We start from the raw sequence: 25,353 nt of genomic DNA on the forward strand, positions 1-25,353 counted from the left end.
TTGGAAAACTTTTAGAAGTAATCAACAACTACAGCAAAGTTGCAGGGTATAAAATCAATTTGCATAAATCAGTAGCATTTCTATATTCTAATAGCAAACTAACAGAAAAAGAACTCAAGAACACAATACCATTCACCATGGCTACAAAAAGAATAAAATACCTCAGGGTGAATTTAACTAAGGAAGTGAAAGATCTATACAATGAAAATTATAAGGTCTTTCTGAAACAAATGGATGACGACATAAAGAGATGGAAAGACATTCCATGTACATGGATTGGAAGAATAAACATAGTTAAAATGTCCATTCTACCTAAAGCAATCTACAGATTCAATGCCATCCCAATCAGAATCCCAATGACATTCTTTACAGAATTAGAACAAAGAATCCTAAAATTCATATGGGGCAACAAAAGACCCCGAATTTCTAAAGCAATCCTGAGGAAAAAGAACAAAACAGGAGGCATCACAATCCCTGACTTCAAAAGATACTACAAAGCTACAGTAATGAAAACAGCATGGTACTGGTACAAAAACACGTGAACAGATCAATGGAACAGAATTGAAAGCCCAGAAATAAAACAACACATCTATGGACAGCTTATCTTTGACAAAGGAGCTGAGGGCATACAATGGAGAAAAGAAAGTCTTTTCAACAAATGGTGCTGGGAAAACTGGAAAGCCACATGTAAAAGAATGAAAATTGAACATTCTTTCTCACCATTCACCAAAATAGACTCAAAATGGATCAAAGACCTAAAGCTGAGACCTGAAACCATAAGGCTTCTAGAAGAAAATGTAGGCAGTACACTCTTTGACATCAGTATTAAAAGGATCTTTTCGGACACCATGCCTTCTCAGAGAAGGGAAACAATAGAAAGAATAAACAAATGGGACTTCATCAGACTAAAGAGCTTCTTCAAGGCAAATGAAAACACGATTGAAACAAAAAACAACCCACTAACTGGGAAAAAATATTTGCAAGTCATACATCTGACAAAGGCTTAATATCCATAATATATAAAGAACTCTCACAACTCAATAACAAAATATCAAACAACCCGATCAAAAAATGGGCTGGAGACATGAACAGACATTTCTCCAAAGAAGATATATGGATGGCCAATAGGCACATGAAAAGATGTTTATCATCACTGATCATCAGGGAAATGCAAATCAAAACTACACTAAGGTATCACCTTCCACCCATTAGAATGACAAAAATATCTAAAACTAATAGTAACAAATGTTGGAGAGGTTGTGGAGAAAAAGGAACCCTCATACACTGCTGGTGGGAATGCAAACTGGTGCGGCCACTATGGAAAACAGTATGGAGATTCCTCAAAAAACTAAAAATAGAACTACCATATGACCCAGCTATCCCACTACTGGGTATCTACCCAAAGAGCTTGAAGTCAGCAATTCCAAAAGTCCTATGCACCTCAATGTTTATTGCAGCATTATTTACAACAGCCAAGACATAGAAGCAACCTAAGTGCCCATCAACAGATGATTGGATAAAGAAGATGTGGTATATATATACAATGGAATACTACTCAGCCATAAAAAAGAACAAAATCGTCCCATTTGCAACATGGATGGACCTTGAGGGAATTATGTTAAGTGAAAGAAGCCAGATAGAGAAGGACAATCTCTGTACAACTCCACTCATATGAGGAATTTAAAAATGCAGACAAAGAGAACAGATTAGTGGCTACCAGGGGAAAGATGGGGTGGGGGGTGGGCACAAAGGGTGAAGGGGTGCACCTACAACATGACTGACAAACAATAATGTACAACTGAAATGTCGCAAGATTGTAACCTATCATTAACTCACTAAAAATTCAAAAAACAACAAACAAACAAACAAAACACAGGGGCTGGCCCCGTGGCTGTGTAGTTAAGTTCACGCACTCCACTTTGGGTGGCCTGGGGTTTCGCTGGTTTGGATCCTGGGTGCGGACATGGCACTGCTCATTGGGCCATGCTGAGGCGGCAACCCACATGCCACAACTAGACGGACTCACAACTAAAAATACATAACTATGTACCGGGAGGCTTTGGGGAGAAAAAGGAAAAACAAAATATTAAAAAAAAGATAGTGAGCCAGCCCTCATGGCCTAGCGGTTGGGGTCCGGTGTGCTCCGCTTCGGCGGCCCAGGTTCTGTCAGTAGCCATGCTGTGGCAGCAGCTCACATAGAAGAACTAGAAGGACTTACAACCAGAATATAGAACTATGTCCTCGGGCTTTGGGGAGGAAAAAAGGGAAAGAAAGGGAAAAGAAAAAAGAGAAAAAATAAAAGGACAGGAAGAGGAGGATTGGCAACAGATGTTAGCTTGGGGTGATTCTTTCCCAGAAAAAAACGCAAAGCAAAAAAACAAAGACGGGTTTCTGAATAAAATTTGCAGTGATACACTTAAAAAAAAAAAACCCACAGAACTCCAATATTTCAGCTGCTTTATAGTCCAGGTCAAGGAGAAAGACACATAGAAGCAATTATAATACAAAGTGTTCGGAGTAGTTAGAGAGATGTTTGTGGTATTCTAGGAGGACTGTACAGAAATATCAAACCATGCTACCTATGTCTAATTCCTAGGGTGAGAGGACAGTGTAGTCAACAAACACCATGGTGTCTGTAGAGGATCTAGAAGCGGTTCTGTGGGGCTAGATGCCACAGTGGGTGGCAGGGAGTAGCAAAAGAGGAATTCCAGAATTACATAAGAGGCTGGTCACACAACCAGGAAGAATCTGCTTTCTTGATAAACTCTGAGTGCCCTGAACTAAAAACTTCTGGGTCTGGAAATCCGAGAAAAGCCTCTAAACTATGTTGTCATCCTTTCTGGCCCTCCCAGGGTAGTCAATCATCTTTTTTTCTCATGATCAAATTTCTAGTTTGAATCACTTGCTCAGATTTCTAATTTGGACTAACTCTAATTGAGTTGGGTTTTTTAAAGATTTTATTTTTCCTTTTTCTCCCCCAAGCGCCCCAGTACATAGTTGTATATTTTTTGTTGTGGGTCCTCCTAATTGTGGCATGTGGGATTCCGCCTCAGCATGGCCCGATGAGTGGTGCCATGTCCACGCCCAGGATCCAAACCAGCAAAACCCTGCGCCGCCAAAGCGGAGCATGTGAACTTAACCACTCAGCCACGGGGCTGGCCCCTGATTGAGCTGTTTCAAAAAACAGTTGTAATATTTCAGTATTACAATGCTGCTGCTACATCTTTCAAGAAGTCATACAGCAGGGCTGGCTGGGTGGTGCAGCTGTTAAGTTCGCATGTTTCACTTTGGCGGCCCGGGGTTTGCCGGTTTGGATCCCGGGTGTGGACATGGCACCGCTTGGCAAGCCATGCTGTGGTAGGCGTCCCACATAGAAAGTAGAGGAAGATCGGCACAGATCTTAGCTCAGGGCCAGTCTTCCTCAGAAAAAAGAGGAAGATTGACAGCAGATGTTAGCTCAGGGCTCGTCTTCCTCAAAAAAGAAGTCATACAGCATAAAAGAGCATTCTGACTCTAAGTCAGAAAACAAGGGTTTACTGGCTGGCTGCACTGCTTGCTAGTTTGTGCAAGTAGCTTAACATTCCTAAACTTGTTTCCTAAGGTCTTAGTAAATGTGTGCTGAAGGACTGATTCAAACAGGCCTCAGATGCACCCATATCAACCAGTGTTTCCTCCTCAGAGAGCGAGTCCAAGCTCTGTGGGGTTTGGCAGTAGGGGGTGTGCTCCTCCACACTTCTTAGGCACTAGCACCAGCCAAGCAGTGCCCTCACCTCAGAGATCAGGGTCCAGCACTGCAGGACCCCTCCACCAAGTTTCTAAGTTTGAATAACCACAACTTCTTCCTTGTTCCCCCAGCCCAGAGCAGCGTTGCGGGGAAGAGACAGGCCTGCCAGCTATCCTTCGAAAGACCTGCTTACAAGGTTGGCCTTGGGCTGACATTTGGGAACTTGGATTTCAGGTTCCCAGAACTGTCTCGCTGTGCCTAAACTGTGCAAGCAATGTAGGTTACGCTGAACATCAGCTTTCCTTGTGGAGTCTGGAATTTGGCTACGTGCCAGGTAGAGGGTGCCTATGTGATCAGCCCCCACAAACACCCTGGGCACTGAGTCTCTATGAGCTTCTCTGGTTGGCAACATTTCACACACACTGTCAGAACTTGTCAGAACAATGAAGCATGTCCTGTATGATTCCAAGACTTCACTGGGAAAGGACCCTTGGAAGGTTGCACTTGGTTCCCCCAGACATCCCACATGCTCCTTTTCCCTTAACCAATTTTGCTTTGTATTCTTTCACTGTAATAAATCATAACTATGAGCACAACTATATGTTGAGTCCTGTGAATCCTTGGCAAATCATCAAAACTACTGGTGGTCTTGGGTACGTGGGGTGGTACCTACTCCTTGTGGTTATTATTGCTTTCTTATCTCAGTATCCCATTTTTGTCACGATAGTTCTCCAATTCCTGTTTAAGAACATCCTTATATTTAATTTCCTGTTTAAAATGATTGGTGTACTTTTCCTGACTGGTCTCTGACTGACATGGCCACTCAGTAACGGCAAATTGTCTAGTTAATCCCCTTTGGTAGTCCAATTTTTATCAGAAACTAACATCTGTAATAGCACTGGCCTCTTGTAACTTAGTTCTTGATTCAGTCAAGGAAGGTGTTCTTTCAACCAAACATTTTACAAAGGTAATCCCTGTATGAAATCATTGAGCATGCTGGGAAGATTATTCTACTGATCTAAAAGCTGCCAGTAATGAGAGTGTTAACTTTAAAAGCTTGCTTTATTTCAGGAAAAAAAACATAAGTGATGTTCAGGTAAAGGTCTTGTTCTGTGGTTAAAATTCAGCCTATATTTGTTTTGACTATAGGGTTGATTAAAAAAAGTATTAACACAAAGTCATAGCCATCTCTATTTACCTGAAGCCTTTCTGGTTTTGTTCAGTCTATATTTGGGGTTCTGACGTGAGCAAAAAGTCAAACAGTATGATTCTAAGTGGAAGTCAATCAGGAGGATTTCATTTGGAAAGATCACATGAAAGGCAGGAACTAAATATATTTATACATAGTTTTATTATGGAAGATTTCAAACATCCATAAAAATTAGATATAATACTATTATAAACTTCCCATGTACCCATAATTCAGTTCAATAATTATCAACAAATGATCAATTTTGTTTCATCCACTCTATTCTTCCACTCCCAGTGGATTATTTTAAAGCAAATCAGACATATTTTACTCGTAAAATCTTCCGTATGAATCTCTACTGAAGTAGAGATTTCAGTTCAATTTCCCAGTCTTGTATATGTCTTTTTATATTTGGTTTGTTCAAAACAAAATCCAAATAAAGCCTCTTGAATTTTGTAAACCTACAAGAGTTCTCCACTTCCTCCTTCTTTACTTGACATTTATTTGTTGAAGAAAATGGGTCATTTGTCCTGCAGAATTTCCCACTTTCTGTATTTGGCAGATGGTAGACCCTTGGTGTCATGTAATATGTTTTTCTATCCCCGGTGTAAACCGGCATATCTAAAAGCTTGACCAGATTCAGATACAATTATTTTGGCAAGAATGCCTAATTTGCAGTGTTGTGTCAAATATATTTTTGACAGTATAGTTGGTTTGCACTCTTAAGATACTGTTTCCCACAGGTCTCTGCTCTGCTGGGCTTTAATTTTACTACCCATCTTTTCATATTGTACAGACAGACGTTTTAACCCCCAGTTTATAGAAGCAGTGTCATCTACTGAAACTGAAACAGAGTTTATCACCCTTAAGCTTATGACATTTTCTTTTGAGAAGTCAAATGAGTACTATACACTGTCATGTTACAAAGATTCCTTTATTTTCCCTTAAAAATGTTTTTATTTGGAAACTATTCAATTGGGTGACTCAACTCAGTAGGTGTTTTCATATGTCTGAAGAGTTGAATAAGAAAATGTTTGGTGAATTTAATAAAAGAAGGCCTTATATTAAGTACATAAGTATGTCATGTATTGTACTGAAAAATATGTTTAACAAGCCTTTTAGTTAACAATACCAATAGTTTGAAATAGAATTTAGTAGGAGGTGGCAGTGTAATGCCTATATTTTGTAGACACCTGGTAAGCCCTGTAGTTTGTTTTTTTTTGATGAGGAAGATTGGCCCTGAGCTAGTATCTGTTGCCAATCTTCCACTATTTTGTATGTGGGACGCTACCACAACATGGCCTCATGAGCGGTGTGTAGGTTCACACCCAGGATCCAAACCCACAAACCCTGGGCCACTGAAGCTGAGCACACGAACTTAACCACTATGCCACCTGGCTGGCCCTACCACTGTTTTTTTTTGAGCAGGGGTAAAATATGATGAAAATGAGTTCTAAAGGAAGACCTTACTGAAAATATTGAAGATTTAAAGCAAGAAGAGCAGGGATTGTGTTTCTGAAGGCAATCTGATATAGAATTGTTTGGATGCAGCTACAAATAACCTCAATCAACATGTACATCCTGTGCTATATATACAGAAAAGTGTTTGACAAAACTTGTAGCTGGTGATTTCAACTCATTCCACAAAGCATCCAGTAGGGGATGACTGCAACGAACAAAGCAAGAGTAGAAAATAATAATCACACATACACACAGCAGCTGGAAAATTTCTGTAAATATAAATCAGATCAAGTCACTCTTCTGCCCTCAACCTTGAATGACTTCCCCTTGCACTTAGAATACAATCCAAAGTTGGTCCCATTGCCTCCCAGGCACTATGATAAAGCCCTCACCACCTCTGACCTCGTTTCCTACCCCTCTCCTCCTCCCTCACTGTGATGCAAAGCCCCTGCTCTGCATAAAACAGGGCAAGACTGTTCCTGTCTGGGGCCTTTGCACTTGCTGTTCCCTCTACCTGAAGTTACTTTGCCCCCAAATATTCACATAGTTCACTTCCTCACTTCATTTAGGCCTCTGTTCAGTATCACTTCCTCAGAGGCCCACCTGACTACCCTATATAAAACAGCACCCCACCTTACCCCTCTCCACCACCTTATCCTGCTTTCGTTTTTTCCTACAGCCCATGATTATCTGACACCGTATTATATACTAGTCGATTTCCCCACTAAAATATAAGCTCCATGACGGTAAGGACTTTTGTTCACCTACCCAGCATCTAAAACACCAGAAGTGCCCAATAAATATTTATTGACTACATTTAACCAACGATCTCATTTACTGCTCAAAACTGTATGCAGTAGATAGCATGGCTACCCTCATTTTACAGTTTACAGGAAGCTATGCTGTACAAAGGTTAACAAACGGAGGGAAAGAACATCAGGACTTGATGACTGACTGCTTTCTGAAACGGGTCAATCAAAGCAAAGGCGTCGGCTTTGTAGGGAATAAGGGAAACGCAAACCATCCACGAACTCCAGTTAACAAGGTGGCCGGCCACGCAGGCCCAAGGCCTAGGGCACCGAGGCCCGTCCCCGGGGGCGTGACCCTGCGTGGCCCTCGCACCACGCCCAGGGACAGCGCGGCAGGGCCCGTATCAGGCCGTCGTCACAGCAGGGCTCCGCGGCCAGACCGCGCAGCCGGGAGCGACGGCGGAGCGGCTCACCACCCACCCCGGAGAGTTACCTGGTTGACAACCAGGCCCTCGGGCTCCCTCCCGCCCCTGGGCGGGGCTCACGTGCCGGGCCTGGCGAGCGGAAGCAGCTCCCAAGAGCACGGCAGCCGTGGGCGAATCCGGGAAGAGCTCCGGCGCGGGAGGCGGGGCGGGCGGCGGCGAGTCTCACGCAAGGCGCCCGAGCGCGCGGCGGGAACTCGAAGGCGGCGGGGGAGGGGGGGGGGGGGGTGTCCAGACGGCCCTGCGCCCCCTCTGATTGGCCCACAGGATGACGTAGGGAGTTTGCAGTCGGCCCTACGCCCGTGGGAGCTTGCGTCAGAGGTGCGCAATCGGGAAGGAGCGAGGGGCGTGTCGGGAGGCTCAGGGGGCCCGCCGATTGGCTGGAAGGCACGGGAGCCGGGCGGCCCGGCCGGGCCGGAGGAGGGCGGTGCCGTGGGCCCCATCCAGGAGGTGGCCGCCGGCTTCAGTGAGATGATCATGGCAGCTCGGACTGGTCAAAGGGCCCTGAGAAAGGTGGTGTCGGAATGCCGTCCGAAGACGGCGGCGGCAGCCGGAGCCCAGGCTCGGGCGCAGGGGCCGGCGCGGGATGTCAGGTAATAAACATCGCGGCGCCGCGACGAGGGTAGTTTTCTGCCTGGGCCTACTGAGTAGAGGGATCGGGGCGGGGGGCTGGGTTGGGGTGACGGAAGCCGAACGGGATGCGTTTCCGCGTCGCTGGAGGTTCGGCATTTGAGGGATTGGGGCGCCCCCATCACCCGGAGCGGAGGCTGGCCGGCCTGTCCCGAACGCCCCGTCTGTTTTCGCGGCTCTCTGCTCTCGCGAGAGGCGGGGAATCGTCGGCAAAGCGAGTTTGGAAGCAGCTGATAAAGGCGCTCTGCGAGCGGTGCCGTCGGGCTCTTCCAGTGTCTTCCCCTGCGGCCTGCTGCTGATGTCGGAGTTTCGCCCGCGGCGCGGGGCTGCCGGCTGCTGGGCGTGTGGGAGTTTGTGGCCTGGCGGTGGCCCCCTTCTGTCCTTCCAGCGTCCCAGGTGGCCAGCCGTGCCTTCCCAACTTCTGGTAGAGGTCTTTGCCCCCGCCCTTTGTGCTTTCAAAACTGAAGGCGGCCGAAGTGGGGCACTTGGATTTTTTCACACTGCACCGTAGCCAGAGGCCTCTAACCTTGAACGAGAATTGCTGGTTGGTTTCTGTTTGGTGGTTGGAGGTAGAGGCATGAAGGATTTCATACTTCCACCACTTAGTTTCCTGTTACTAATGATATTGTAATAAATTATGCTCGGAAGTTAAAGTTAGTGTTTAAAATGAATTCAGTTGTAAACAGTACGGGATGGAGGGAGAAAGCACAAACCTGATTGAGCCCCAGGACATTTGGATTCGATGAAGAATTTTTAAAATACCACCAACCCAGCCAGCTCCAAATCCTTTTAGAAAAATATTGGTTGAAACTGAAATAAAATCATCTCCTATCGTTTACTCCTGTTTTAGCAAATAATCTGAAAAAGTAGTTCCAAGCACAACACACCATACTTTAGATCTGCTTGTATTACTCTTATAAAATGTTGGCTTACCAATAAACAAAACTGTTACTTTTGAGCAAAAAACAAATACGATTGTTTTACTCATCAAATTAAGGCTTAAATTCTAAGATAAATGTTTACTGTTTATGATGATGAACAGGGAGGGAGTTGGTGAGTTCATTGCAAGGCTTAAGCATTAACTTAGATTCAGGGCTTATAACAGAGTATTTGAGATGTCATATTGTGACAAAAAAGCTGTCCTTCATCTGGTCTAGTTTTCATTTCATGGTTTAACCATGTGTATGACTGTGTGGCTCTTCATATTACTGTTGAAGACATATTCCTCTTTTTTTTTTCTTTTTTGCTGAGGAAGATTCGCCCTGAGCTAACATCTGTTGCCAGTCTTCCTCTTTTTGTATGTGAGCTGCCAGCACAGCATGGCCACTGACAGATGAGTAGTGTAGGTCCACACCCAGGAACCCAACCCAGGCTGCCACAGCAGAGCACACTGAACTTAACCACTAGGCCACCGGGGCTGGCCTCATATTATTCTTGATAGTGTGTGAAAATAGATGTGCTGTCCAAGGTATTGTAACCGTAGTATGCAAACTGATCAGGAAAACTATTAGCTTTCTATAAACACAGGTATTTTTCCCTTATGATCATAATGAGATTGTGTAGGGTTTCTTTTTGGGAGTTTGGTGGGCAGTCTTACATGAACCTGGTACTAAATTCAACACCATATACATACATATGTATACATACATAAGCTTCCTGGTCAACCAGGCATCCAGTTCACCTCTTCAGAAGCAAGGGTCTTATCTTTTTTTAACTAAAGGTTTATCTCAGAGATGCTACCTTTTCTGATACTGATTTATCATAAAATTGTTAACAATTGTGCATAGTATCTACCACATAATTGGCTTCCCATAATGAATAACAGGGTATCTATACAAAAAGTGAGAAAAATAGATAAAACTTTTATAACTGTTAAAGATATCTAAAGAATGTCTTTTTTTTTTTTTTAAGATTTCATTTTTCCTTTTTCTCCCAAAACCCCCCCGGGTACAGAATTGTGTATTTTTAGTTGTGGGTCCTTCTAGTTGTGGCATGTGGGACGCTGCCTCAGCATGGCTTGATGAGCAATGCCATGTCCACACCCAGGATTCGAACTGGCGAAACCCTGGGCCACCGAAGCAGAGCATGAGAACTTAACCGCCCTGGCCACGGGGCCGGCTCCCAAAGAATGTCTTAAAAGGGAAACAGATGATTAGGCATTGTGTACGTCAGATTTGGTTTTTGTAATCAATGTGACTAACAGAGATCCTAAATTATTTTTTGTGGTTCTTTTTAAAGGAGGAAGCTAAATTAACTAATTATTTTATTTGCACTGTTCTGCTTCATTTAGCAGAGTAACTGTTACTCATTTTTATTGGTATATTCCCACTTTTAAGCAAACTCTGTAGGTTTACTTAAAAAAAAATCACAATAGGCTTCTCCTAAAATTCTCTCTGCCTTTAAAATAGGTTTCACATAAAATCATGTTTTTAAGGATTTTAGGGAACATGTAACAACGCTCTTATTCTCTATAGATGAATCTATCTAAAATATCTTTTGACTAAAAAGGAATATCATAGATATCTTTGAAATATGCTCTTACCTTCATTATAAAATCAAATACAACTTGTGATTTTACAGAAACCCTAGAATTCACAAAGCCATCTTGCTTTACCATATTTTCCCTGTTACTCATTTTTTGAAGTTGTTTTTTACAGCTGGATACATAAGAATCCTAAAATCTTAAAAGGGGCCAGTAAGTCCGTCCATGCAGTTCATGTGTTTGATTCTTTTCCATTACATTTTAACCAATAGTCATGCAGCTTTTAGCATAACCATTTTCATTGACCTCTGTTTCTTTGCCTCTGGAATAAGCTCATCCAATTTTTACAAACAGTTTTAATTGTTCAAAAGTTGTTTCTTGTGTTATGGAGCCCAAATTTGTCTCTAACTGGGCTTTTCTTTTACAATTTGGAGCCATATTCTCAGATAACATCCCTTATCTTCTGGCTGCATATTGTAAATTTCTTCATTGTTTGTCTGACTTGATTTTCTCTTCCTCCCCAGCCAGACTGTACGGTTTCAGTGTCCTTAAAGAAATTTTATTTCTGTATAAATCATGTTTTATATAAATTAAATATTATATATAATAACATAAGGAGATTTCACCGGGCCTCCACAATCCTCTTTTAAAAAGTGATTTGAAGGGGCTGGCCCCGTGGCCGAGTGGTTAAGTTCGTGCGCTCCGCTGCAGGCGGCCCAGTGTTTCGTTGGTTCGAATCCTGGGCGCGGACATGACACTGCTCATCAAGCTACGCTGAGGCAGCGTCCCACATGCCACAACTAGAAGGACCCGCAACGAAGAATATACAACTATGTACTGGGGGGCTTTGGGGAGAAAAAGGAAAAAATAAAATCTAAAAAAAAAAAAAAAAAGTGATTTGAAGACTTGATTTAATGAAATAGCCCTCTCTTAGTTGGAACTCTTCAACAGCTTCTCCTTGAGAATAAATTTTAAATTGCTTTTCCTGGCCAGTAGTCTCCAGGATGATCCAGCTCCAACCAGTTTCCCCAACATTATTTCTTGGTACTCTTCTCCTGGCTCGCTATATCCCTGCTTTTCTGTTAGTCTGTTTAGTGTCTGGATATTGCCAAGCTCATTCCCTACTACCTGGAATGCCCCGGTCTCCCTCTCCTCCCAGATACGTAGGCACACGTGTGTGTGAGATTACATATATAAGCACACACACTTGTTATGTACAGACATACCTATTTCTCTCTGCGTGGCTGAATCCTCTTATCCATTATGTCTCAGCTGAAACATAACCTCAGAGGACTTCCTAGACCACCCTATGTAAAGGAGGTCCTAATCACATGTCCCCACTCCCATTTCTTTTTAGCACTTTTTTCTGAATCCTCAGCTAGAATGTAATCTTTGTAAGGTTCGTGTTTGTTTTATTCATGAATGCATTTATTCATGTATTATTAAAATGAATAAATGTATTCATTTATATCCTTCCTGCCTAGTACACAATAGAAGCTCAATAAGGATGTGAACTAATGTGTGAATCATAGTATAAAATAGTTAGGTGATAGTTTTATTAGGGAAGGGCTAAAAATAGTTAGATGAGCAAGAGTACATTGGCATCTGTGTTTAGAAGTACTGCCAAACAATTAACCTTCAAATTACCTTGACATATGTTTTTACGTATATGCATTGCAGTGGAAATTGGAAGGTAAAATAGAACAGAGCAACAGTTCTGACAGGGCCGTCAGATCTCTAGACCAAGAGTGAGACCTAGTTTCAAGTCTCATAGAGTAGATTAAGAATTAAGGAACCTCAAGGCTGGCCCAGTGGCATAATGATTGGGTTTGCGTGCTCTGCTTTGGTGGCCCAGGGTTGGCAGATCCTGATCCCGGGCATGGACCTAGCACTGCTTGTCAAGCCACCCTGTGGTGGCATCGCACATAAAATAGAGGAAGATTGGCATAGACGTTAGCTCAGCGACAGTCTTCCTCAAGCAAAAGGAGGAAGATTGGCAACAGATGTTAGCTCAGGGCCACTCTTCCTTACAAAAAAATTAAAAATAAAAATAAGTAAAAATTCAAAAAATGTATTGTTGAAATAAAAGAAATTAAGGAATCTCTGTGGATTCAGCTGCAAAAACAACCGGGGTAGATGAGATTTTAGTTGAAAAATAAATGATAAATATTCAAGCAAGCATATGGCAGGAATATGTTGTAACACATGACTGCAGACTGAAAGCCAACTTTCTGGGAAAGAGACCTTTTGTGCTGGAAGCTTCTAAGCCTAACTGTAAACTGTTATTTTTAGTTTTCTTTATGGTGCTTAAGCAGCTTATTTTTCTCTGTATCTGTGCCTGTGTGTGTGTGTATTTTTTCCAGGAATGTTCTAAAGTGTGCCAGTTATTTTACAATCTCTATAATTTATGTTTCCTCTTAATTTTCAGTGTCACTCTAAATCAGGTGATTTTTGTCTTTTAGATATTTAGCGTCCTGTGGTATACTGATGAGCAGAACTCCTCCACTTCATGCCTCGGTGTTGCCTAAGGAGATGTATGCAAGAACTTTCTTCAGAATTGCTGCACCATTAATAAACAAAAGAAAAGAATATTCAGAGAGGAGAATTATAGGGTTTGTATATAATAATAGTTCTACTAAAAGAGCACATTCGTAATTTTCTATAGAGCATTATGACTCTTTTTTTCCTGGATTTTCTTCTTAATGACTCAGCTCTGGTTTTTCTAGGTTGGCCTTTCCATACATAGCCCTTGCTGTTTCATAAATATTTGTTGAATGAATATAATTACATGGTAACTTTACAGGATAGATTTGAACCTTGACATGTAAAGGAGATAACTCAACTGTTTATGACCTGCATTTTTATACACTGTTCTTTTCTATAGTGGCAACATTATTGAGATGTTGGGCCAAACATGTTTATATAGCTCCCTCACATGCACACATACATAAAGTACATAAAGACATGCTAACATCCTACCATCAGGAACAGAGCTTGGCAAACTTTTTTCTGTAAAGGGCCAGATAGTAAATATGTTAGGTTTTGTGGACCATACTGTCACTGTTGGAACTACTCAGCTGTGTCTTTGAAGGCCAAAAGTAACCATAGACAATATGCAATAAACAAGGGTGGCTTTGTTCTAATAAAACTTTATTTACAAAACCAGGCAGTGGGCCAGGTTTGGCCACTGATTAAGGGGTATTTAGAGCAGAGGATAGAGACTCTGCAGTTCTGCTAAAACAGAAATACAGCATCCCTTCATATAGGAATTTCTACAAGGGGATCTTACATCCCAACAGGCCATTAAGTATTACATGAATTCTTGTAAAAGTGCGTTTAATTGGGGCTGGCCCCGTGGCCGAGTGGTTAAGTTCGCGCGCTCCGCTGCAGGCGTCCCGGTGTTTCGTTGGTTCGAATCCTGGGCGCGGACATGGCACTGCTCATCAGACCACGCTGAGGCAGCGTCCCACATGCCACAACTAGAAGAACCCACGAGAAATATACAACTATGTACTGGGGGGCTTTGGGGAGAAAAAGGAAAAAAAAAAAATAAAAAAAAAAAAAAAAAAAAAAAAAAAAAAAAAAAGTGCGTTTAATTAATTTTGTTCTGTTGCTTTTCCCCTTCTGATTTTTCTGTAGTAAAGGACTTTTGGCAGATTCATAGCTTTTGTCACTAAAGTTACCTTTATTACTGGCTAGTCACTGTATTAGTTAAGGTAATGCTAGCAGGTATACAGATAAAGCCCAAAAGTTCATTTCTTTCTCATCTAAAATTCAAGGGGGCGTTCCAGACCCTTAAGGAGCAATTCTCCCAAGTAGGGAATCAGGAACCTAGGCTCCATCCATGTTGTGACTTTTGTAATTCTTTAGTCTTCAGTCTCTTAAAAAGATACTCCTGCTTCTTAACCACCATTGGTCTGGAAGTGACACACAGTGCTTACTCTCAGATGTTGTTGGCAAGAAGTAGTCATGTGACCACCATCTAAATGCAGGAGGGGGACTGAGAATTGTAGCCCCCTGATGGGCAATTCCCAGCAACAGCGCCATGTCAAGCGAGCCTAAGTACTTGGTTAGGTAGACATCTTTGCCACAGCTGGCATCTGCTAAAATGAGATAAGGCAATGAAAAGATAAGAGGTCAAATAGTGAATTCATCTGCTTTACTTTTGAATTGCTACTATCTATCTTATACTGTTTACCTGCCATTTGACAGGCACTGCTACCCATCATATTTGTTGTTTCATTTAATTCTCACAACAACCATGTGGACTAGATGTTCTTATTCCCATTTTAGAGATGAGGAAACTGAGACTCAGAAAGATAATGTACATTGTCTCGTGACTCCAAAGCTTATTTTCCCCACCGTAATTACTTATTCTTACTTGCTGCTTTATTCTTTCTCATGCTAAAATTCTTTTTATTAGAAATTGGCCTAATCTAACGCTCTTCATCTTATCTTTTTCCCCCATATTTGACATAAACACATAACAGCTACTACCATTTATTAAGTGCGTATTAAGCATTGTGCACTATGCTGAAACTTTCTTTTTTTAAGATTTTATTTTTCCTTCTTCTCCCCAAAGCCCCCCGGTACATAGTTGTCTATTTTTAGATTTGGGTCCTTCTAGTTGTGGCATGTGGGGTGCCTTTTCAGCATGGCTTGATGAGCGGTGCCCAGGATCTGAACCAGCGAAACCCTGGGCCACTGAAGCGGATCGCGCAAACTTAACTACTGGGCCATGGGGCCGGCACCTGAAACTTTCATTTAACCCTCAAAAGAACCCTGTAGAGGTATTTTTCAAATACGGTTGAAGAAAATGGAGTTGAGAGGTTACTGTGTTTTAGAGTTGATGTTTGAACAGTCCTTTCTGACGAAGTCTGTCCCCTTGCCCGCTATGCTGTACTGCTTTCTTAGTCGTTGTAAACTGCTTTCAGGGTAATCAGCTTCCAGGCTACTAGGTTTCATACTTTTCCATGGGACTTATTTTAGCATTTATTTCAAAGTGTCTGAAAACCTGGAGATGGGAGCTCCTCCACCCCAACCCCAGCTGTAGGTCTCATTTCACGATCATGAAGATTACTTTAAACATGTAAAGACTCATTCTGTCATATTCTAAAGATACCCTTTTGTAATTAGGTTGTGAGTGTGATTGTTTAAATTACTGTATCATTTTAAGGCGAATTGCGTTTTAACGGTGTTGAATCTTTATAACCAAACATAACGTGTGTCTGGCTCTCGTTATTCAGTGGTTTTTTACATGTATCCATAGAGTGTTGTTGTTGTTGTTGTTTGTTTGTTTTTTCATTTAAACCCTAAAGTGTTTTTCTTCACTTTATTTCTAGGTATTTTGTGTTTCTATGCTTCTTGTTAGTATAGGAAAGATATTAATTTTTATATATTTTGTAACAAGCTACCTTACTGAATTCTGAATTGATTCTCTTTGGAATTGATAGTTATATCACTTGGTGATTGATAATTTTGCCTAATTCTCACCCACACAGATGCCTCATATTTCATGCTCTGATTTAATTACTTTGATACTTTCAGAACAATGTTACATAACAATGATGATAGTCAGCATCTTTGTCTTATTTTAGCTCTAATAGGAATTTTTCTGGTATTTGACCATTTATGGAGGGAATGATAGAGTTTTTCTTCTTTTGGCTAGTCAGTGTGGTTATAATAATATAATTCTTAGTGTTAAACCTCCCATACATCCTTAAGTGAGTTGTTTTTGATTGTTGTTGTTTTTTTTTTAAAGATTTTATTTTTCCTTTTTCTCCCAAAGCCCGCCGGTACATAGCTGTGTATTTTCTTTTAGTTGTGGGTCCTTCCAGTTGTGGCATGTGGGATGCCGCCTCAGTATGGACTGATGAGCGGTGCCAAGTCCACGCCCAGGGTTTGAACCGGCGAAACCCTGGGCCCCCGAAGCAGAGCGCGCAAACTTAACCACCCGGCCACAGGGCCAGCCCCTGATTGTTGTATTTTTGATGCATTGCTGGATTACATGTGTCGGTGTTAGGATTTTTGCCTCAATGCTCACAAGTCATTTTGGCCTATTGATTTTGTTTTGTACGTTCTTTGTCAGGTTTGGGTTGCCAGAATGTTATGCTGGCTCATAAAAAGAATGAAGTTTCCTTTCTTTGTGTTCTAGAATGGTTTCTTTTCGATTTTTTTAATTACAAAAATATTACGTGATTGTTTAAAAATCTAACAGTAGAGATGTATATATACTATTAGTCTGACTTTACTCCCTCTTTTTCCTGAGTTAACAACTGGTAATTGTTTAATCTGTGTCCTAGGACTTTTTAAATGTATTTTTATTACAGACATCCTATTAACTTAATTACTTTCAGGAAAAAATAAATACCAAATGTTTAAAATTGAGGAAATATAGTATATTCTTAGAATTTTCATTAAATAGATAATAGAATCGTACATAGCCTGTCTGCTTTGTAGTGTGCTTTTTTTCATGTAGTATACTGTAAACCTCTTTGCTCTAAAGTATATGTTTGATCTTAATCCTTTTAAATAACATACCAAGTTGCACAATATGGATATATCATAATGTACTAATCATTTATTATATTAAGCATTTATTAACATCTATCAACTGATAAACATTTAGGTTGCTTCCAGTTTTTCTTCTCTCAAACTCTCAGTTTTTATATTATTATTATTTTTTTTGAAGAAGAAGATGATTAGCCCTGAGCTAACTACTACCAATCCTCCTCTTTTTGCTGAGGAAAACTGGCCCTGAGCTAACATCCATACCCATCTTCCTCTACTTTATACATGGGACGCCTACCACAGCATAGCTTTTGCCAAGCAGTGCCATGTCTGCACCTGGGATCCAAACCAGCGAACCCCGGGCCGCCGAGAAGCGGAACGTGCAAACTTAACTGCTGCGCCACCGGGCCGGCCCCTCAAACTCTCGGTTTGTAAACGCTGGCCACTAATTAAAATTTTAAAATAAGATCTGCAAGCCAGATCCAAGCTGTGGTCTGCCAAGTTACAACCTCTACTGTATAGTGTATTTAGCTCCCTTTTGTTTTCTGTGTTGCTTTGAAGTCATTCCGGAGTGTGGCTTAACATGTGTGCCAAATGATCTGTTGCTTCATACACAATAAATTTTATTCATATTCAGTTTGAGGTATACATATACCACGTAACGATACAGTTAACACCTCTCTCTTTTTTTTAAAGATACTCTATGCAGGAAATGTATGATGTAGTATCAGGAATGGAGGATTACAAGCATTTTGTTCCTTGGTGCAAAAAGTCAGATGTGATATCAAAGAGATCTGGATACTGCAAAACACGGTTAGAAATTGGGTTTCCACCTGTGTTGGAGCGCTATACATCAGTAGTAACCTTGGTTAAACCACATTTGGTAAAGGTAATAGTTTTTTTTTGTTGTTGATTTTAAATATTCCCCAAATATTGATCCTATCCAGTGGGTTAAAGTATAATAGCTTGAAAAGATTTCCCTGAACTAATAGGAGGAGGGAAAAAACCAAACCATTTATTATATCTCCTTTATTTTATACAATATTAGCATTATTCTTTCCAAGTAGAAATTTGACTAGAATATGGAAATAAGAAGTTCTTTCTTTTTTCCTTCTGTTGAGGACTCCTGACCCACAGGAAAGACTGGGCCACACAAGTGAGAAGTTTTGTAATTCAGTGTTTGCACTAGTTTTTCTGAAGTTACGGAAGGGAAAATGGTGAGAGGATATGAAGAAAGGTAGAAAAGATGTAAATATGGAGAACATAAACATTTCTGAGGGCATCCTGCCTTGTTCTAGGTACTGAAATGCCAGGTACTGTTACATGCACTGTGTGAATCATCTTACCCTTGTCAGAGGAGGGTATGCATATAGAAAAGTACTCAGACTTAGACACATAAAAAGGCAGAATTCCATAGAGTAATACCCATTTCTTTTGAATTCCTAGAGTGTGATGACTAAAGACTCTAAAAGCTGAGTTATGTTTTGTGCCCACGGGATTTAGTGGTGATGTCATTTCTTGGTTATTGGCCAGAGCTAAATGCCTTTGTCAGCTCTTTGTCAGGCGTTCAAGGACATGCAGCTCCCATACCAGAAGAGTGCACTGTCCGCTGAAGCTAAGACCTTGGAGTCCACCCTAGTCTCTGTCTCGAAACTTGAATTCTGCTTAAAAGGCTCCGCCCCACTCTGGGACTTTGCCTTTCTAATGAATGTTTTCACCATGGTTTTGGAGTTTTTACCTACTGCACTGCACTGCCTCTCTTAGACCAGCTAACATTTATTGAGTTCTTTGTGGTGCTTCATGTAAATTACTCACTTAATCTTCGCAACAGGCCCTTGAGATTCAAATGTTATTACTCTCCATCTCATTGTTGAGCAAACAAAGGCTTAGAAGAGTTAGATAACTTGCCCAAGGTTACACACAACCAAGGTTCTAGCTCAGTCTATCTGACCCCTAGGAATATCTCTATAATCTTAAAATGTCTTTTATTCCCTCACCTCAATCTCTTAGGATTCAAACTCTTATAACTTAAATTTTAATATATTATGCTGTGTCTAACTAAAAGAATTCTTTAAAAAATCTAATTTTCTCCCCCTGGCTTCTTAACACATACAGGATACAGTCAGCTGCTTTATCACTGCTCATAGGCTCATGCAACCTCCCTCGCCCCTCACTCCCAACACCACACTTAATGTTCAAACAATACCATACGTCCTTTTTTTTTTCGATTGACACCTGAGCTAACATCTGTTGCCAATCTTTTTTTTTCCCCTCCTTCTCCGCAAAGCCCCTCAGTACATAGTTGTATATTCTAGTTGTGGGACCTAATACCATACGTCTTAAAGTCATTTGTTGTCCCTAGGATATACCAGCAGAACTGAAAACTTAAGGCTTCATTGAGGAGCGAGTATAGACTTTGAAATAGCAATTTGGAAAATGGTGTGCTGCTGAGGGAAGGTGATATGTATTCTTGAGGTCAGTTGTCTACTAGGATAATAAGGCCCAGGTGGCATCTTAGGTTAGTAAATAAAGAAGCTGTACTTCATTCAAGGTATAATCAGTCCTAACAATGGACTAGTGACTATAGTCTGGCCACCATTTTTCACACTGCAGGAGGCAACTCTTTAGTGGGTCTCAGTCAGCATCTTTTTAATGATGTAGAAAGGGAAATATCAAGATATACTGCACATAGTATTGCTAAATCCTGTGTTTCATCGAGTATACACACATAAAGTATGAACACTGCAGAGATTAGAGGTCAGCAAGCAATGGGTTGGGGACAAGGGTCAGGGCCAGACTTTCAGGAAAACTGGAACCGTAGAGGCCTCTGGAAATGAAGAGTAGCAAGTGAAGGAAAGACTAAATATGATTGACAAGAGAAAAATCTTCGGGTAGGAAAGAAGAATTATAGCATCGTGCTAGGGATTTGTGCCAGATACCTTATAAATGTTTTAGCCAGCTCTTACTGATAGTTTAAATAGGTATTATACTCACTTTACAGATCAAGGAAATATGGTACAGGGAGTTAACTTGTTCAGCATCACTTACAAGTGGCAGAGCTGGAAATAAACTTCCAGAAAATCACACCCTGTTTTGCTGCATGAGGAGAGAATTCTGAGTAGCCCAGTGGGTGACAGTGGAAGAGAGAACGGGCAGTCCTGGGAGCCCAGCAGAAGAGAAAAGGGCTTGTACTGGCAAGAGGTCGCTTCCTGGTACTAACTCAAAAATGAGATATCTTTATCACCTGTGGTCTGACCTGTTAAAGTGTTTACTTTTCGAAGAAATCATCCTCAGTCCTAGATTCTGGACAGTCCCAACGGGCCTTCACTGTGGTTTTATGTTTCATTTTGTTCTAGGCATCGTGTACCGATGGGAGGCTCTTCAATCATCTGGAGAGTGTTTGGCGTTTTAGCCCAGGTCTTCCTGGCTACCCCAGAACTTGTACCTTGGATTTTTCAGTAAGTCTCTCATAAAGCCTTTGATTTCTTCCAAATATCAGGTGAAGTTGGGAAAGAAGGAATAATCTATTTATTAGAACCCAGATGCCGTAACTAATAATCTTAGGTGCATAGCAATTACTGAAAGACGCTTTTAAAAAATCTCAAATTTCTAAGTATTGGATACCTTTTTCTGTACTGACTTTATAAGAAGGAATGCTAATGAACCTTACCCTTTTTCTGTTTTTTGAAACCTTGAATAGTTGTTCCTTCTCTATTTTCTTTTTTTAAAATTTTTTTTAATATTTTTATTTTTTTCCTTTTCTCCCCAAAGCCCCCTGGTACATAGTTGTATATTCTTAGTTGTGGGTCCTTCCAGTTGTAGCATGTGGGACGCCGCCTCAGCGTGGCTTGATGGAGCGGTACCATGTCCGCGCCCAGGATTTGAACTGACGAAACACTGGGCCGCCTGCAGTGGAGCGCGCGAACTTAACCACTCAGCCATGGGGCCGGCCCCCCTTCTCTATTTTCCAATCTTTACAAGTCCATAAATAAGACACGTGCTGTGACTTTCTACCAGCTTAATAACAGTTTAACACCAAGTGAAATCTACACATTGATCTGTACTTTATGAGGCAGAAGTAAAGTGCAAAGGGGAAAAATATGTTTTTAGAATCTGGGGACTAGGGGCCGGCTCCGTGGCCGAGTGGTTAAGTTCTTGCGCTCCGCTGTGGCGGCCTAGGGTTTGGATCCTGGGCACAGACGTGGCACTGCTCGTCAGGCCACATTGAGGCAGCGTCCCACATCCCACAACTAGGAGGACCTGCAACTAAGATATACAACTGTGTACCAGGGGCTTTGGGGAGATAAAGCAGAAAAAAAAGAAAAAAAGATTGGCAACAGTTGTTAGCTCAGGTGCTAATCTTTGAAAAAAAAAAGAATCTGGGGACTATGGTATTTTCTTATTCACATCACCTCGTTATAAAAAACTTAAAGCCACTTGTGGCTTTTTCTTTGCCAACAGATAATATACGAATTATTTCTGTATTTGCAACTCAAGCATTACATTTTAAGAAATGGTCATAATTTTGATTATTACTGTATGCTGTTTTCATCTCTTGAGTTGCTTTCATTAAATAATTAGTGGACATTGGAGCCGGCCCCATGGTGTACTGGTTAAGTTCATCGTGCGATTCGCTTCAGCAGCCTGTGGTTCGAAGGTTCAGATCTCGGGCACAGACCTAGCACCGCTCATCACTGTGGCAGCATCCCACATAAAGTAGAGGAAGATTGGCACAGATGTTAGCTCAGCAACAATCTCCCTCAAGCAAAACGAGGAAGATTGCCACAGATGTTAGCTCAGCGACAATCTTCCTCACCAAAAAAGTAAGATAAAATTAGTGGACATTAATGGGACAATTGGGGAAATTTGAATAAGGCTTGTGTAGATTAGATAATAGCATTACTACCTAGTAGTATTAACTCCCTCTGTTAATTTCCTGATTTTAATAATTGTGCTGTGGTTATGTAAGATATTAAAATAGGGCAATCTGGGTGATGAGTGTATGAGAAATCTTTGTACTGTTTTTGCAACTTTTTTTTTTTTTCTTTTTTGAGGAAGATTTGCCCTGAGCTAACATCTGCCAGTCCTCCTCATTTTTGCTGAGGAAGCCTGGTCCTGAGCTAACATCCGTGCCCACCTTCCTCTACTTTATATGTGGGACGCCTACCACAGCATGGCGTGCCAAGCGGTGCCATGTCCACACCCAGGATCCCAACCAGCGAACCCTGGGCTGTTGAGAAATGGAACGTGCAAACTTAACTGCTGCGCCACCGGGTTGGCCCCGCAACTTTTTAAAAAATCTGAAATATTTCAAAATGAAAAATTAAAAGTTTTAAAAGTTAGTGATTATTTGGTCCTTAAAATACTATTTCTCAAACCATTTGCCTTGACTTCTATCTTGAGGGGATACAAATAAAGTTCTAAATCACTGTCTCCTTTAAGATTGAACCGCCTACCCCTCTGTTTTGTGGATCAATATCATCTTCCTACTGTTACTTCTCATGGGAATACCTATCAGAAGGATCACTTCCTTTATTTCATTTTGGGAGGTAGAGTAGATCTAAAAGGGCACATTAATAAGAAGCCAGAATGATAAAAGTGGTATTCATCAAAGCTTTTTTCTAGTTTTTTTTTTTTAAGATTGGCACCTGAGCTAACATCTGTTGCCAATCTTATTTTTATTATTTTTTCTTCTTCTCCCCAAAGCCCCCAGTACATAGTTGTATATTCTGTTCTAGGTCCTTCTGGTTGTGCTATATGGAACGCCGCCTCAGCATGGCCTGATGAATGGTGCCATGTGCATGCCCAGGATCCAAACCAGCAAAACCTTGGGCCGCCGAATCGGAGTGTGCGAACTTAACCACTCGGCCACAGGATTGGCCCCTCCAGTTTTAACTTATTAAAGGCAGACTGCCTTGAAATGAGACTCATTGGCCTGGCTTCCTTAAGCTCGTTGTGCCTGTAAAGGGTTGTGCTCACTGCAGTTAATAAGACTCTCTCTTCTGAGGGATGTTAAAAATCTCAGCTGGGGGGCTGGCCCCGTGGTGCAGCGGTTAAGTTCGCACATTCCACTTCTCAACGGCCCAGGGTTCGCCAGCTCGGATCCTGGGTGCGGACATGGCACCACTTGTCAAGCCATACTGTGGTAGGCGTCCCACATATAAAGTAGAGGAAGATGGACACGGATCTTAGCTCAGGGCCAGTCTTCCTCAGCAAAAAGAGGAGGATTGGCAGCAGATGTTAGTTCAGGGCTAATCTTCCTCAAAAAAAAAAAAAATCTCAGCTGGATATACCCACACAGCTCTGCCTTAGATACTGAGCCAAGGGACCCATTTCACAGTGTGAGCACCACTACCCTAAGTAGAGATTTAGTAAAAGAAAGATGTTCCTAAAATAATTATTAACATTTTCCTACAGATTTCTTTTGAATTTCGCTCACTTCTACATTCTCAGCTTGCCACGTTGTTTTTCGATGAAGTCGTAAAGCAGATGGTAACTGCCTTTGAAAGAAGAGCTTGTAAGCTGTATGGTCCAGAAACAAATATACCTCGGGAATTAATGCTCCATGAAGTTCATCACACATAAAGAGAAAAAGAACTGGTCACCTGCTTGTAACTTTAGTTTATTCACTTTTAGGAAGTACTTTCTTCATTTGCTTTCAGAAGTCAGAAAGCATTTGTTAAACCCAGCTTTGATTATAAACCTGCACCGTGGAACATTTGCACTTGGAATATGGAACCACATGTACATAGAATTCAATCAAGTGTAATTCAAAGCAATATGTACATTAGCATATTTACAGTTATGGGATCACTATTGCTAGAATAGTGACATCACTCTTCTGAGCAGAAATTGAAACTGTCAGTTTAAACCTTTTAATTATCACCTTACCTGAAAGGTTAGTTGAGATACTCACATAGTATGTATTATATTAACCATATCACATTTAAGTTATTAAGTTCAGACTATTTATAACTTATTGTCATAGGGCCTGCCTCATGGCTTAGGGTATTTGAGTAATCATCAGATATTTAAAGTAGAAACTTTGACTTAAAAATACTGTTAATGAAGGTTCCCTGGCACCTTTCTTATTTTTAAATTGTTCTTACGAGTAGCAGTAGAGAATTCAGTGCTTTGGGGAGGTTAGCTCTCGGATGAAGTGAGTAGTATTTTTGGTGAGTGGTCCAGAACTTTAAGCTACTTTTCTCACAATTTGCAACTCTCTCACAGGTGCTTTGACTGCTCTTTGAATAATGGTCATTGTGTGTCAGATTTTTCTGTAACAGTGGGCAGCAGATGAAGATAAGTCAGTTGATGTGTCCCCAGCACCATGCATCCCTATTTTCTATTTATTATGTGTCTTCACTTTCAATAATATATTTCAGACTGATATTTTTATAAACAAATCAATGTAAGGGCTGAAGTTGTAACTTAATAAAGTTAATTTGTTTATTTTTTGTACAGTTATTTTGCTTATTGAAATCCTATAGTGTTTCAGTGTGTATTTACATAGACACAGTAAAAGTTAATTATAGCATTTTATGTCTTAAAACACTTTCACAAAAACAAATCCGGGCAGAATTCAGTCTTCTTTAGTCAACACTGACCTCCTTCCCTCCATTCACACCACACCTAGCAACCTCTTACATTGCCCTTTCGAACACAGTGCTATTCACTTTGTTTCCTCAGATCAACAAGGAGCTTCAATAATTACTGCTACATAAAGGCGTGTTTACATCATTTTGTTCAGTAAATGTGTTTTGAGTACCTGCTCTCTGCCAGGACTCATACAGTCTACTCACATGGAGCTTGCCTTTGGCTTCACACAGGTAAAGCACTGTCTTCCCACTTACAGATGAGGTATCTTCCCAGAGCATAGATAGTTTGTGTATAATTATATACCTTTTAAATAACAAAGCTTTTAAAATATGGCAAAGATAAAACCCAGATACTTTCATTTTTCCCTGTACAGTACTACTCATTTGATGGAAAATAAGAACCTATACTTTAGCACTATGCTTACAAATGCCATGGGAAGACTCTTAGGTTAGAATCTCACCTAGTGGTAGGAATGTAACTGGGCTGGTATTATGATAGTATGTAGATGGCATCTTGGTGAGGGAGCC

General features: G+C 41.1%; 2 protein-coding genes across 4 annotated transcripts in view; one reads left to right on the forward strand and one right to left on the reverse strand.

Moving 5' to 3' along the window:
- The window catches only part of SF3B1 (splicing factor 3b subunit 1), a 59,079-nt gene extending 51,332 nt beyond the window's left edge, over window positions 1–7,747 (reverse strand). For all 3 annotated transcript variants that reach the window (XR_011502959.1, XM_014845963.3, XM_070508292.1), the window contains exon 1: window positions 7,617–7,747. The gene's annotated coding sequence lies outside the window, so the exon portion shown is untranslated. The remainder of the gene's footprint in view (window positions 1–7,616) is intronic.
- A 96-nt stretch (window positions 7,748–7,843) lies between these two features.
- Window positions 7,844–24,679, forward strand: COQ10B (coenzyme Q10B). The gene is made up of 5 exons (XM_014845966.3): window positions 7,844–8,198; window positions 13,180–13,329; window positions 17,924–18,116; window positions 20,584–20,685; window positions 23,645–24,679. The coding sequence occupies exons 1-5, from the start codon at window positions 8,077–8,079 to the stop codon at window positions 23,810–23,812; spliced, it is 735 nt and encodes a 244-aa protein (XP_014701452.1). The 5' UTR covers window positions 7,844–8,076; the 3' UTR covers window positions 23,813–24,679.
- The last annotated feature ends 674 nt before the right edge of the window (window positions 24,680–25,353 follow it).

The sequence above is a fragment of the Equus asinus genome, chromosome 4, assembly GCF_041296235.1.
Source record: "Equus asinus isolate D_3611 breed Donkey chromosome 4, EquAss-T2T_v2, whole genome shotgun sequence".
Classification (NCBI taxonomy): Eukaryota; Metazoa; Chordata; class Mammalia; order Perissodactyla; family Equidae; genus Equus; species Equus asinus.